General features: G+C 41.5%; 1 protein-coding gene across 6 annotated transcripts in view; it reads right to left on the bottom strand.

Annotated features, from left to right (window-relative positions):
* Positions 1-13,743, bottom strand: part of FAM13C (family with sequence similarity 13 member C) — a 199,984-nt gene extending 186,241 nt beyond the window's left edge. For 2 of the 6 annotated variants that reach the window (XM_073353373.2, XM_073353369.2), the window contains exons 1-3: positions 12,981-13,241; positions 11,408-11,591; positions 2,424-2,559 (exon numbers count right to left, since the gene is read on the bottom strand). In XM_073353373.2, the coding sequence (XP_073209474.1) occupies positions 2,424-2,559; positions 11,408-11,591; positions 12,981-13,227 (567 nt within the window). In that variant the 5' untranslated portion in view covers positions 13,228-13,241. Of the gene's footprint in view, positions 1-2,423; positions 2,560-11,407; positions 11,592-12,980; positions 13,245-13,661 lie in introns of those variants that run through there. The other 4 variants (XM_073353371.2, XM_073353370.2, XM_078853799.1 and 1 more) reach the window with 4 other exon arrangements.
* Positions 13,744-14,153: the final 410 nt, after the last annotated feature.

The raw sequence follows: 14,153 nt of genomic DNA on the forward strand, positions 1-14,153 counted from the left end.
ACATTGTAATGCAACACCATCACCATGCCTGCAGGCAACCACAGTGAACAGAAATGGTCAGGAATGTTTAGTGACACTTGCAACTACATGTTTTGTTTAAATTGGATTATTTAAAGTTTCTTCAGGTTTTAAAAATATTGTCATCTCTATGCATCAGTTCTTCAGAGCCTGTGGTGGGAGAGCACTTGGATTCACATGTCATTCCATCCAGTTCCAGACAGTCCCAATTGCACCAGTTCCCTGGAACTCTGTGGGAGTCTTTTGCCCATACAGAACTCCTCTGGAGGAAGGGTGTTATAGGATTGGATAGCATACTTAAGTACTTTTCCAGGCAAAGAGTGACAAGTCCTTTTTACTTATCTCAGATTCTTTATCAGGGCCTGGAGAAAGCTATGCCTATGTCTGGAATTTCTGTGTGGTAGGAGTTCGTTAAAACTCTATTAATATAGGTATGTAAAGAAACACTAGCAGCATCACCTTGAGCGGACAAAACCCTTCCCCACCACACCACACCACAACCTCCCCTTCTTTTGGTGTAAACCTCTATGAGAGTAACTGGTGTAAGGAAAGAGTCTGCATTAGAAATCCTTTCTGCAAGAGAAGGTATGAAAGTTAAGTTCCATTCCAAGAAATGTATCTGGTTTGCCGATTAGTGTTTTGATGAGACCTGTGCATGGACTTTTACCGGGTTTGGTTTTAGGTCTAAAGAACTTTAAGCAGTTATTTAGACAAATAATATATGAAGGGATGCCTATCCAAAACTCTACATGCTCCTGCCATAACTTACGAGAATAAAATTAGATCACCCACAGAACAAACTCTGTCGACTCCCAACACACACTTTCTTTGAGAGGCTCACCTCAGACAGAGTGAGAGAACCCTACAGCTGTGCCCTATTTTGGGGCTTCATTAAATAACTCAAAAGGATCTTTCAGTGAACCTACTTCCCTGTCATCACAATCCTAGACAGACTGAAGTGACTGCTAGACATTTTGGGGGGAGTGAGGGGTGGGGTGACAAATTAACTTTTAAAGCAAAAGAGCTGCCTTTTATAGTGCCTCTTGTTTCTTATGTGTTTTCACTGCAGATTTGCTTTGATTGCTGGCACTTCCTATCTTCTTGACACTTTTGGTTGGTAGAGGCAGACAACTAGGCAGCTATTAGCCTAATGCTGCATCCCGTACAAATTCACGCAAGAATTCCCAACTGACGTTGATGAAATGAAATGCAATGTAAATAAGGGCTACTTTCAGGAGTAAAGTTTGGCAGGATCAGGCTGGGGCCTAAGAATACTGCATGTTGGACTGCAACAATTCTATTTTGAGGTCTTAAGACCCAGGTCCTACAGCGTGGAAACACAGAACTTAAAATGTTGTTATTCACCTTTCCTTTGTCCCCAGCAAGTAATTAACATGCCCTGTGACATTATTCCCAGATAGATAGTTGCCCAGAGTTAATGCTTCCAGTGCTGAGATGGACTGTACAATACATGTGAAAAATAATATAAATCTTAGCTTTAAAGTAAAAGTCTGCTAGGTGCCCTCGCTCTAGCCCTCCCTCCACCCCCATCCCTCAATACCAGCAATGGCTGGAGCTCAGGAAAGTGAGGAATCTCTAGCAGTGCCTAGAGCCTGACACAATGCAGACCTCTTGGACAACACATCTCTCATAGTGTGGCACATCTTATATTGCAAGATTCAGTCCTAATCTGCAAAGCCCCTGGTAAACCAGCCCAGAGCAGCCAGATGTGTCACGCTGTATAGTAATTTCATGATTTAACATTAGGTTATGAACCTAGATCTCACCACTATGTTAACACCTTGGGCTACTCTACCCTCCTACAATGGATTTCTAAAAAAGATCTATATTGAACAGCAACAATACATAATGGAAGGAACTTGAAAAAAACTACCCACATAGACCAGTACTATTATAGAAGGAAAGTCATCCATACTAAGTGCAAAATCATAACTGTTTTGACAAACACAATGCAACAAGGAGACATTGAAGAACCAATATTATTCTATAGCAGTGCATGCCTAAGGACAGTCAAAGTGAGTCTTTACTCAATAGCTTCTGAAAAGGCATTTTTACTCTTCTGCCTTTGCTTGTCATCACTGTATAGGAGATAAAAGAAAAGAGTTACCTATGAAAATTCTGCGGGCAAGAAAATGCTGCTATAGGATATTTCAAGTAGAAAAATGTGGTGATTTTTATACTTGAGCTTTAACTCTCATTTACATTCTTTAGAAAACAAACATATAAAGTCTCCCTTGTAGATTAGACATGCAACTGATATTCACTTTGTCAGGGTATAGCTATAGTGATTTATTACTGCTTGTATACAAGCCTAAGGTAGAAATACATTACAACCTAATGAAGCACCTTTGATTATCTGTTAGAATCAATCATCATCTTCCTACCTCAGTGTTGTCTCCTTGTGTGTGTGACAAATGGCTGTCAGAGTCTGCAAATAGCATCTCATGGTTCTGGAGCAAATGCAGCAGGAGTGCATTACAAAGCATTTGTTTTTCATGAGCCAAAGGACTGAAAGGAATTCTAAACAGGAGAAAAGTAAATAGATTAAGTTTCGTAGTGCTCAGACTATGATCCATTGATCAGTTATCCACGAATCCCATTCTTGTGGTCTGGAGAATTTTTCAAAGCAAGTGATTTTATCCAGTTCTCCAACATATTCTAGGACATGATCTCGGTTAAAAAGCTCTTGATGACCGGGACTATATTTTAATTACAGGCATGTATATGCTTAGCATAAAGGAGCCCTGATCCTCAATCGGTGGCCTTTATGCACTGCAGTAGTACAAAGAAACAAGTAGTGGGACCTGTTAGCAGGGGCCTGGCACTGACCAACTTGTTCATGAAAATACTGTTAAAAGGACAAAATATAGAAAGCCACCACCGCTAAGTTTTTAATGTTTTAAAAAGTGATTTCAAATTTTTCTCACTAAAGTCATATTACACATCTTTCTGTGAGGGTCCATAGGATAACAACCCTGTGCAATCTTGTCAAATCATACTTAACTTCCATGGAAGCACCACAATGCAGGACACAGTCTAAAAGTGGCATGAGGGAAAAAAAAGCTGTGTTCCAATGCATCCTCTGAAGCTGCATTATATTAATAATGGATGTAATAAAGTTATCATTAAACATAATGGAAACATGCAGAAATCTACTTGTAGATAATTCTCTGAATCATTTAATTAAAATCAAGGGATTTATTAGTGCCATGGTAATTTTGTTTCCTGAAGGAACTGTACATTTTTCCCCATAAAGTATTTGAGACGGTATGGGCATTTACATAAGCACTAGAGCTAATTCAGCTTCATGCACTGTGCTAAACCAACTCCTGATTCCACTAAATATTAATATTTCAACAAGAAATTCACAAACTCTTGGGAATTAAGTACAAATACACACACCACTCTTTTGTTTGGCAAATCAGAAAGCACATTGATTATTCAAATGTGATTTAAACATACAAATGTACATATTGGGGCTTAGTTCCAGTGCCTAATTCCTGTCTACCTGCGGTAAAACTCCCCTTGAACTCTGAGAACTTTGTCTTAGAAAAACTTCAGGATTGAACAACAATGGCTATATGGATTTGAGGGGGGACCCGTTACCTCTCACTATCAGGACACTGCCATGCTTCAGTTTCCTCACTCTGGGTAGGTTAGTCCTCTGGCCAAACTAAGCCCCTCCCCTTCTGGAGGGCGGGGAAGTCCAGAAGATGACAGACAAGCCAAAATTACCTCAGACAAAGAAGTCCTTCACCCAGGTCCTCAGTGCCTGGGCCACATTCTTCTCTGCAGATTGTGAGGGCTCAAAGAGTCCATCCAAACACCAAAACCTTCACATGCTGCGGCATGGTTCAGCCCACACAAGCAGCCCTTTCTCTAACACAGAACATACTCCTGTCTAGACTTAAGCCATGTTTACACAGTAGCGTACTTAACTCTTCCATAGATATAGAAAGTTTTTCCATCACCTTCAGGCGGTACGAAGTTGATGGAACAATTCTAGTCACGTCTATACCAGGGGTTAGATAGGCCTAACTACAGTGCTCAGGGTGCAAAATTTTTCACAGCTCTGAGCAACGTAGCTAAGTTGATCTAATTTTTAATAGTGTAGATCAGACCTTACGCTCCTACTCCTGTCGAGTACGTGCCCAAAGTCCATGCCAGGCTTTTGCTATTAGTGCATAAACATACCCTCCCAAACTTCTTTTCCCCACAGTCCATCCTATGCCACTCCCTCAGCTAGGAGCCCCAACACTGAGTTTGTCCAGTTTCTTCACATACAGAGAGGAAAAAGCCTGTGTCCATTCCACTTTATTTCTCAGGAGACCCTGTTCTTAGGCTCACAGTTCCCACATTCCCATAATGTGAATCTTAGTTCAGGTCTAGAGTTCAAACTCTAAAATTCATGGAAGATATTTATTTAGCTCTAATTTTTAAGTAGCTTAAGAACAAAATACTCCTTTTCAGATATTGCTGCTGAGTAGTAGAGCCATGACACACCTGCAAATTTGCATGTTTTATAAAAAGAATCTAGTTAACAAATCAGATCCAGGAACATATTCCTAGAGACAATACAACTATTGTAAAGTTGTTCTACTGAGTAAACAGGATTAAGAATCTCCCTTGGCCTTTGACTTTTTTTTTTTAAACTATCAATTTGTGTTGAAGACAAATGGTGTTAGGAGGAGATCACCACTACAATGTATAGTTTGGAGGCAATTAAAAAGGGATCCATGGGAATCATTAAAGATTGTTTTATCCCAAATTAAATGTGCCATATTGAACCCAAAAGTCTTTAAATTTACCAAGCCCTGTGCCTTATCACCCCAACAAGCTAGAAGCGGTGCTAACCTAGTGAGTCTGTGGAGACTGTGCCTAGATATCAAGCCAAAAAGTAAAAGGTGCTAAACTGGTAATCTTACAACTAGAACTGGTCATAAAATTGGGAGGTTTCCTTCTTGTCAACAAAACACACCAAAAAGCCCCACAACATTGAGAAGTTTTTCTTTTTGGCAACTAAACCTCACAAGTTTTCACTCTGGTAATTGTTTGGAGAGTCTTCATAGAAATTTTATTCATAACGAAAGTTGCAAAGATTTTGACAAGCCCTACTTGTAAAGGCATAGGGCTTGGTACCAGTCCAGAAATCTGGAGGTGTTGAGCAGGAGCTAAGGTCAAGGGCTACTTGTAGGAATGCTTCTCTCCTAAAAGCAGAGTGAGAGATCCACCTACTGTTTCGATCAGCTGCTATGGATGGATTGGAGGACACAGAAGGGATGAGAAGAGATGAAAGCAAGTGGGAAATATTACTAGGTGATTGGGGGGGGGGGGAGAGGGTGACTACAGGGAACTTGGGGAGGGAAAGATCAGAGAACAAGCAATGTTTAGCAAAAACAAGGTTGAGTGAATGGCCAGTCTGAACTATGGAAGAGTTGGACCAGCGTCAAGCACTAAACAAGAAGGTGACAGGACACAGAAGGGAAAGCTGAAGTCGCTAAGGATGAGGGAGAGGGTGATGAGGCAAAGCCAGGTGTCAGAAGCTGAGAGGAAAGTGGTTGGAGAGGAGACAGGGAGTGGTAAAATAACTATATGAAGGGTAAAAGCAGAGAAGAGTCTGATTTGGTATTTTTCTATGAAGGATATGTGGAATACGGGTGGAGTAAAAGGCCAGGAGTGACAGAAGCAGGAGACAGATTTTGCAGAGAGGTCAATGTGACTAAACAAAGACTGGGAGCACTCTTCTCATCTACACTTTCTCCCTCAGACACACCCCATGCCCCCCTCCCATTTTTTTTTAATTTTTTTTGTTTTGTTCCCAGATTTGGACCTCATCAGACAGCGCAGTGGGAGGAAGTACAGGAGCCGCTGCCATTTGTATATAAAGATTGTGACTTGAAAAGCGTTTCAGCCAAATACCATCAAAGCATTATGAGACAATGTCAATTCATCATTCGTTACAGCACTATGAGAAAAAAAAATTCGGGAAGAAATCAGCCTATGAAGTATTCATGGGTTTCAACATCAATCATTACATTAGTTTCCTGTAATTTAATGTGCAATGTTGTCACATGATGTTCATACATTTTTAATGATCCTGGGACTGTCTTCCCATTTAATATCAGTCTTACAAAGTGTTACTTTTTCCACAGTGGAATTGTACTAGATCACAGTGACTAAGGATATACAGTTCAGATTCTATACATTGTAAATTGTAAACACAGTGGCATGTTTTATATTCTGAGTCTCTGTGTCCTCCGTTCCATGTTCTGAATATTAAGCTCCAACTCCCACCATTGATTCTATGCACGTGACAGGTGTCTATAGCCATAGAAATCATTAGATTAGGACAGGCGATCATCATGGCAAGAATTTGCACCTGGAACATAAGTGGGGCACACTGTAAGCAGCAGGAGAGTTTGTAAACTATCTAGTTTATTTAATAGTAAAGCAGATGAACAAAGAAGTTTCTGCCATACCCTGTGGAAGAACTTCAAACACACAAGAAGGAAAACATGGGGTGCTGCATGACTGTAAGAACTAACTAACTAACTAAAAATTGGGAGGGGAGTCCACAAGCCATTTTCAGCAATATCAGCTGCTCATTTCTGCCGATCAGTCTGGGATTGTTAGAAGAAACTCCGAAACGGACATTGGGAAGTAGAACAGGCATCTACCCAGCCTGACTTTGAGCCTGTCACAGTCTCAGTTTACTCTCACTCTCAGCACAGTTCTCTCAGCCTTCAGTACACGCAGGCTGCTGAAGTGACTTAGTCAGAGGTCCACCCTTTATTGAGTGTCAGTAGAAACCCAAACACCTTCCACCCCAGTTTCACCGGGACCACCCTTTCCTTGGTGAGGGTCTTCTCTTCTACAGCACACTTATCACTCTCCTTCTCCCACATTCAGCTTCCAAACCTCTTGGGGGGTCAGTCAGTCCCTTCCCCCTCCAATCAGTAGCATAAGTTGCTGTAGCTCCTCAGAGGGTGGTAGCGTAGGAAAAACCTAAATCCATCCTCCACTATGAGTTCCCAGTCCTGGGGACCCTAAACTACTGGTTTCTTCCACCTCATAATTCAAGCTAAGAACATAGTAGCCATACTGGATTGGACCAATGATCCATCTAGCCCAGTATCCTGCCTTCTGACAGCTGCCAATGCCAGGTGCTTTGGAGGGAATGAACAGAACAGGGAATCACCAAGTGATCCAGCCCCTGGCGCCCACTCCCATCAGAGGGGACACCTAGAGCATGAGGTTGCATCCCTGACCATCTTAGCTAATAGCCATTCATAGATAAGTCCATGGAAGACAGGTCCAATTCCTTTTTGAACCCCTTTATAGTTTTGGCCTTCACAACAGGCGCTGGCAAGGAGTTCTACAGGTTGATTGTGTGTTGTGTGAAGTAGTACTTTCTTTTGTTTGTTTTAAACCTGCTGTCTATTAATTTCATTAGGTGAGCCCTAGTTCTTGTGTTATGGGAAGAGTAAACAACACTTCCTTATTACTTTCTCTATCTCATTCATGATTGTATAGACCTTTGTCATATTCCCTACCCCACACTTCTCTTTTCCAAGATGAAACATTCCAGTCTTTTTAATCTCTCCTCATTTAGAAACTGTTCCATGTACAGAGAAGGGCAACAAAAATAAGTGTCTTTTCCTATTCTAATATATCTTTTTTGAGATGGGGCAACCAGAACTGGATGCAATATTCAAGGTGGGGGTGTACCATGGATTTATGCAGTGTCATATTTTCTGTATCATCATCAATCCCTTTCCTAATGGTTCCTAACATTGTTTGCTCAAGGTACAACAGCAGTCCAAAAAGGCTGTGTTTTTAAAGAACTATCCACAATGAATCTAAGATCTTTCTTGAATGGCAACATCTAACTTAGACCCTGTCATTGTCTATGTATAGGTGGGATTATGTTTTTCAGTTTGAATTACTTTGCATTTATAAATATTGACGTTCATCTGTCATTTTGCTGCCTACTCACTCAGTTTTATGATATTGCTTTGTAATTCTTTGCAGTCTGCTTTGGACTTAACTATATTGAGTAATTTCCTAGCATCTGCAAATTTTGCCACCTGTTTGCCCCTTTTTCCAGATCATTTATGAATATGTTGAACAGCACTAGTCCCAGTAGAGAGCTCTGGGAGACACTGCTATTTACCTCTCTCCATTCTGAAAAATGACCATTTATTCCTACCCTTTGTTTCCCCCATCTTTTAACCAGTTACTGATCCATGAGAGGACCCCATTACTTTGCTTGAGAGCCCTTCATGAGGGATGTCGTCAAAGGCTTTCTGAAAGCTGCCCTGCTTCTTCCCAGTGCTTCTTCCTGTACTCCCCCCTCTCCTGCTCTTTATAGAGCACTGACATCCAGCTCTCCTCTCCACACATTTTGATCATAAGCACATCTTTCTCTTCCCCCACACCATCACGTGATGTAAGCATTCACTCACTCCACTAGAGAAGCAATCTAAACATGGCCCATATGCAGCTGAGCCCCAATCCTCATAAAGGGCCAGTTCATGCTGTGACATTCATGTCCAGATTTTTAAAGGTGTTTAGGGTTAAAGACGTACAGAGGCACTTAGTGGGATTTTCAAAGCACCTAAAAATCAATGAAGTTGAGCACATAGGTGCCTAGGACCAGATCCATAAAAGGATCTAAGTCTAACATTTAGACATTGTTGAGATCCCCAAAAGCCCTGCTCAGCTGCTGCCCAATACTGGAGGTGCCTGAATTTCTGCCAGTGAGCATAGGCACAGCTAGCTCAGTTGCACTGGCTGGGTACCTAAACCCCAGAAGGATCCTGTACTAGGTGTTCCCCCATCCCTCTTGTCTGCAACTACTGATCTGGTAGGTGTTTTAAGTATATACCTAAACCCTCACAAAATAGCTGGGGATTAAGGAGGCAGCAGCCTCCCTCATAACTTGAGTCTGCTGGTTAGCACACTCACAGACTCTGGAAAACCCAGGTTCAAACTCTGCCCACCAAAAAGCAGCAATTTGAATGTAGCCTTCCCACTGCTCAGGTGAGTGCCCTAGCCTCCAGTTTGTGAACAGTCTGGGGTGATCCTCTCCTATGGAAGCACTTCCAAGGTGTATAAATATTTGTTGGGCCAGAGAAAGTGAGAATGAGTCCATAGCCCAGTAGTTAGGGCAGTCACCTGTAAGGTGGTAAACCCAAGTCCACATCCTTGTGCCATTTTGCAGAGGAAGGAGTCGAATGCATTTCCCACATCCTGGGCAAGATAAGGGAGGTGTCTGCCACCATCTCCCACCCTGGTGCCTCTTGGAAAAGTGGCTTAGGACTAAGTCCCTCAGAGTGGTGGGGCTTAGACATTTGCAAGAGATGAACTTAGGAGTTCCCCTCTAATTGTGCTGGTTTTTGGAGATCCCATTGTTAGATGCCCCCCACACACATGTATTGTTGGAGAAATCTAGGCACCTAACTGAGGGCTCTCCATTACACTGGGTGGCAAGGCCCCTAGCAGTTCTGCAGTGAATCTGGACCCCAGGTATTTTTGAAAATGCTGCTAGGTGCTCATCTGCAGCTAGATGACTAAAATACCTTTAAAAAACTAATGAACTAAAGAAAAACAGAGAAAAGCATCCAATAGAATACACAAATACCAATTAAACATTGCAAGTTGCTGGGGGAAGAGGTTGTGTTTAGTTTTTCCACTCAATACAAAAAAAATTCCTGTGAAGAACAGTTGGCATGTTTTTGAACCAGTTCTATTATTCATATAATATCAGTGTATCTTCTGCTTTATTGATAGCAAGAGAAGATCCATACCTGAAGAGCTTTCAAGCCCATATGCAAAGCAAATAATGCAGCAGCAAGCAGAGGGATAAAGCTTGAGGGTCTCACAGCCTGAGTTATTTTCCTGTTAGTTTTCATTGTGAGAAGGTAGTTTCCACTCCCTTGGAGGAAAAGGGCCAGGATTTATAGGCCTCTGGAAATAAAGTTATTTTAGAAGAGGACTGGGAGGAGAGGATGGGGTTATGGAGGTGGTTCCAACCATAGGGAACTTGATAGAAAAAAGTAGGTAGAGGGAAGAGGTAAGCAGGGTCCATTAAGCAAGGGGAGAAGGTGCTTAAGTCACATACAGCAAGCTAAGGAAAACCAATGGAGAGAACCAAAACAGGGTCAGGACTTTCTTAGAGAAAGAGGAAGATGGATATTTTTGCAAAAGCATTACACACAGTTTTGCAAAACTACTGTGTACCAGGTGAAAGGAAGCCGGGGAAAGGGAGTGCAGAAGGCCAGAGGGGAGAAGTTTTTAGTAGCTGACTGATATATGCACCCACACAGTAGTGAAAACAAATCTTCATGTTGACTCAAATCAGTAAATGTTAATCTTTAAAAAAAAAAAAAGTCAAGATCTCCTTGTTATACCAAATGGAGTTAGTGTCAGTCTTCCAGAAACTTGATTGGCTGACAGTTTATAGAACAGTTGTGGAGTGTACTAATAGTCAAGCCTTAGTATTACTCAGAGAAATATACAGGGAATAGTGCATGGTTTAAGTTCCCTACCGTCCCCAAGGCAACTAGGATCTGATCTACCACACCAGGCAGTACCATTGAGAATCACTCTGCACAGAAGAGCCTCAGCTGGCTTCCTCAGAAGCTTTTGCCTCCTCCCAGAGAAAGCTGGGCCTGGGACTTTGCAGAATTCCTAATGCTGTAGCTAGTAAACCACTAAGGTAAGTTCCCTAGCAACCTTACACTCTTAGGTACCCCATGGTGACTAACACCGTTTGCTAGGGAACCAACTAAGGTTTCCTTAACTACAATACTAAAGGTTTCTGGGATGTCCACACCCGCTGCTTTTAAATTAGAGGCATGAGTCAGTGTTTCTTCACCTCTGCTGCCCTCAGAGGGAAAGAGGGGTCTGGTGGCTTCCTAACACCTCTGAAGACATTTGGGATCAGAAGAGGGGGAAGTGAACCCTTAATGGGTGGCTACCCTGAAGCTGGTGCCACCTGCAGAAAAAGGGGAACTTCCAGCACCCATGAGGGCACTGAAGAGGTGGGATAGGCCACTTACCCACCCCCAGCCTGAGAACAAGGAGGCAAATGAAGAGTGCCCATGCTGGGCAGGGTAAAGCCACGTCAGCTGAGCCTTTGGACCTGTGCTGATGTTCCAGGCAGATGCACTCAGATTTTGGGGTGGGCATGAGGCTTCTATATCAACATTCTGTATAGCTCTGCTTCTCTTTCATTCATTCCACAGTGTACAGCAGGTTCTTTCATCAATATCTCTGATGACTGCCGTTCTTGTTTTTAAGAGAGGGATCCAAGAATACAAGCAAAAACAGCTGTAAAATAAATCTAAATAAGTAAAATACTTACTGGAAAAGGGTGGGCCCAAATACAATGGCAAGGTTTTCCAGGGTCATGTGATTCATTTCACTGTGTGATGCCACCTTCAACAGAAAGGTAGAGAGGAACTGGAAAAGGCTGTAATGGGCCTTAGGCAGGCTGCTTAATAACCTTTTCAGATATTGTGTACACTCAGCCATGTGGTTCTTATTATCTGTGAAGAATTAAGTTTTAATTCAGTTACTAACAGATGGGTATTCTAAGCATCCAGCATGGCCACATATATACAAGCTTACCAGGTATATACCAGTTTTACTACACAATTTACTCTATTGTAAAGGTTTCCCTCAACAACAACAAAAAAAAAAAAGATACTAAGGGAAAAAAGAGCATATATGCCTAAAGCCAGTAATTTTCAGACTAATCCTCTAATTATTTCACATTAGCTTTAAACTATGAACATTTCCCTAGTTACTGGAGTTTCCTATGGAGCACTCTAGGTCTTTGGACTCTATCCTGTATCTGTGGCAGTCCTCCTCTCCTGGCAAGAAAATATAGCGTTTCCTGTTATTTCTAGTGGAGAGTATAAGACATTACCAACTGGCTATACATGATAACCAAAGACCTTATGGAAAAAGCCGTGGGAGGATTGTCAGCTGTGACTCTCGCTGGAGATCTGCCACATGCTGTGTGACTCATGCTCAGAAAAGGCTGGGAAATTATACCCTTTCAGCACCATATCAGTCTTCATTTCCCTACTAATTGGTAACATTTACAGTTTCAGGGTATTTTCCACCATAAATATAGTACTGCAGTTACAGAAAAGGTTTAAAATTCCAAGTCCAATGACATTCATCTTTTCACTTTCCCTGCACCAAAAATGAACATTTTAATGGTAAATATGAGTTCACAAACACAACTCACTTTAATAGGAGGGATGGGATGAGAATGATTGAAACCCCTAAATACTTTAGCTGTGTTAGCTCAATACTGTGCAATAGCTAAGGCAATAACTATGGTCTTGGATAATTGTAAATTGAACGCCATTTGCAACATACTCTAGAACCTCAGAGTTACAAACTGACTGGTCAGCCACACACACCTCATTTTGAGCCACAAGTACGCAATCAGGCAGCAATGGGAGGGAAGCAAATACGGCATATACTATTTTAAACAAAGGGAAAAAGTTTAAAGAATATTTGACAAGCTAAGGAAACCGTTTCTGTGCTTGTTTTATTTAAATTAAGAGGGTTAAAAGCAACATTTTTCTTCTGCCTAATAAAGTTTCAAATAGGTATTAAGTCAACGTTCAGTTGCAAACTTTTGAAAAACCACCATACTGTTTTGTTCAGAGTTACAACCAACCTCCATTCCCCAGGTGTTCAAAACGGAGGTTCTATTGTAAGTCAATTGGACACACTGACTAGGAGAATCCACGAAATGACCACCCTTTAAGGTGTGAAGTTATGCAAACACTCGCACATTTGTTGATTACAGTGTTTAAATTCTGCTGTGTGTACACTAGTCAGCCATTTCTGGACAAAAAAAGTAATCCCAGGTGCAATACCATGGAAGTTTCAAATTAATTTAGCCTTTGTTTTACCTTCAAAGGTTTTAAGAAGGTTAGCCTGTAAGTTGTCTGGGAAAACAGCCACTGGAAGCTCCTTGAGGAAAAGTTTAAGGATGCTTGCAACAGAATCAATGTCACCATCATTAATGAGGTCCACCTTCTCACCTTGATCATACTTCTGCTTCAGTGCTTTGATTTTATTCACTGAGCCACTGATTCGAAATAGACCTACGTGATCCAAGCCTATTAAAATGAAATAACCATTTTTTATAAAATACATAAGGAGGAAAATTAAAACACAGTTTATAGATAGTGTCTCCAGAGACCTGAAAACTGCATTTTGGAAGCAAATAAGTTAATTGTTCAATCTCACACACCCCAAAAGAGAGTTGTTTAATTCAGTATTTCCAGGGTTTTTTTGTTTGGTTTTGTTTTTAATTACTGTCCCTTCATTACCACCCTTTAACTCCACAAGGAGTTTTCAACTCTGGTTTGGTTGATATCCAGGGAGTTTGACTCAGCAGGTCACTTTTCCTCATTCTAAACCAACCCAATCAAAATCCACTTAGACTTGTTTATAAAAAGAGTGGAAATTTACATGTTCTCCCATTAGCTGCAATTTTCCTTTGTGGTCCTGCTTACCCAAAGCAAATTAATTATAGCTCTTTATTTTGACTAAAAGTTTCTAGAAAGCAGAACAAGTAATCAACTTACCAAACATTTCTAGGTATTCCACCATTTGTGTCACAACAAAAGGAACTTGGCATTGTGTTGCCTCTTGTGCAAGAATCTCAAGGGGAACACCAAAGTTGTTTCTTCTCTTGGTGAGCTGGAAATCTGGTGCCACTTTATTTGTGCCTTGCTTAATTTTAACTGAAGACAGCGATTGCTGCAAAATAAAAACAAAGAACCCCTTTGTGATAATACAAGCTGCTTATCACTGTGCACCTCCTCAGGGCTGGACATGGCAATGTGGTAGCTCTGCTTCAGTTTCCACACAACTTTTTCAGCCTACGCCTTCCATATAGAAATGAGTTGGCCCTCCAGTCAAGCCACTCTAAACAGGGCCGGCCCACATTTTGGCACGTGAGGCGGGGAGCTCAAATGACGCCTCCTTCCCCCTCGCTTGGGCCAAAACTTTGAAAGGTCTCAGTTCTGCCTTCTTCCTGTTCTACTCCTCTCATGGTACTGCTCTCCTACCTACCC

The sequence above is a fragment of the Lepidochelys kempii genome, chromosome 7 (genome assembly GCF_965140285.1).
Source record: "Lepidochelys kempii isolate rLepKem1 chromosome 7, rLepKem1.hap1, whole genome shotgun sequence".
In the NCBI taxonomy this organism is placed as follows: Eukaryota; Metazoa; Chordata; order Testudines; family Cheloniidae; genus Lepidochelys; species Lepidochelys kempii.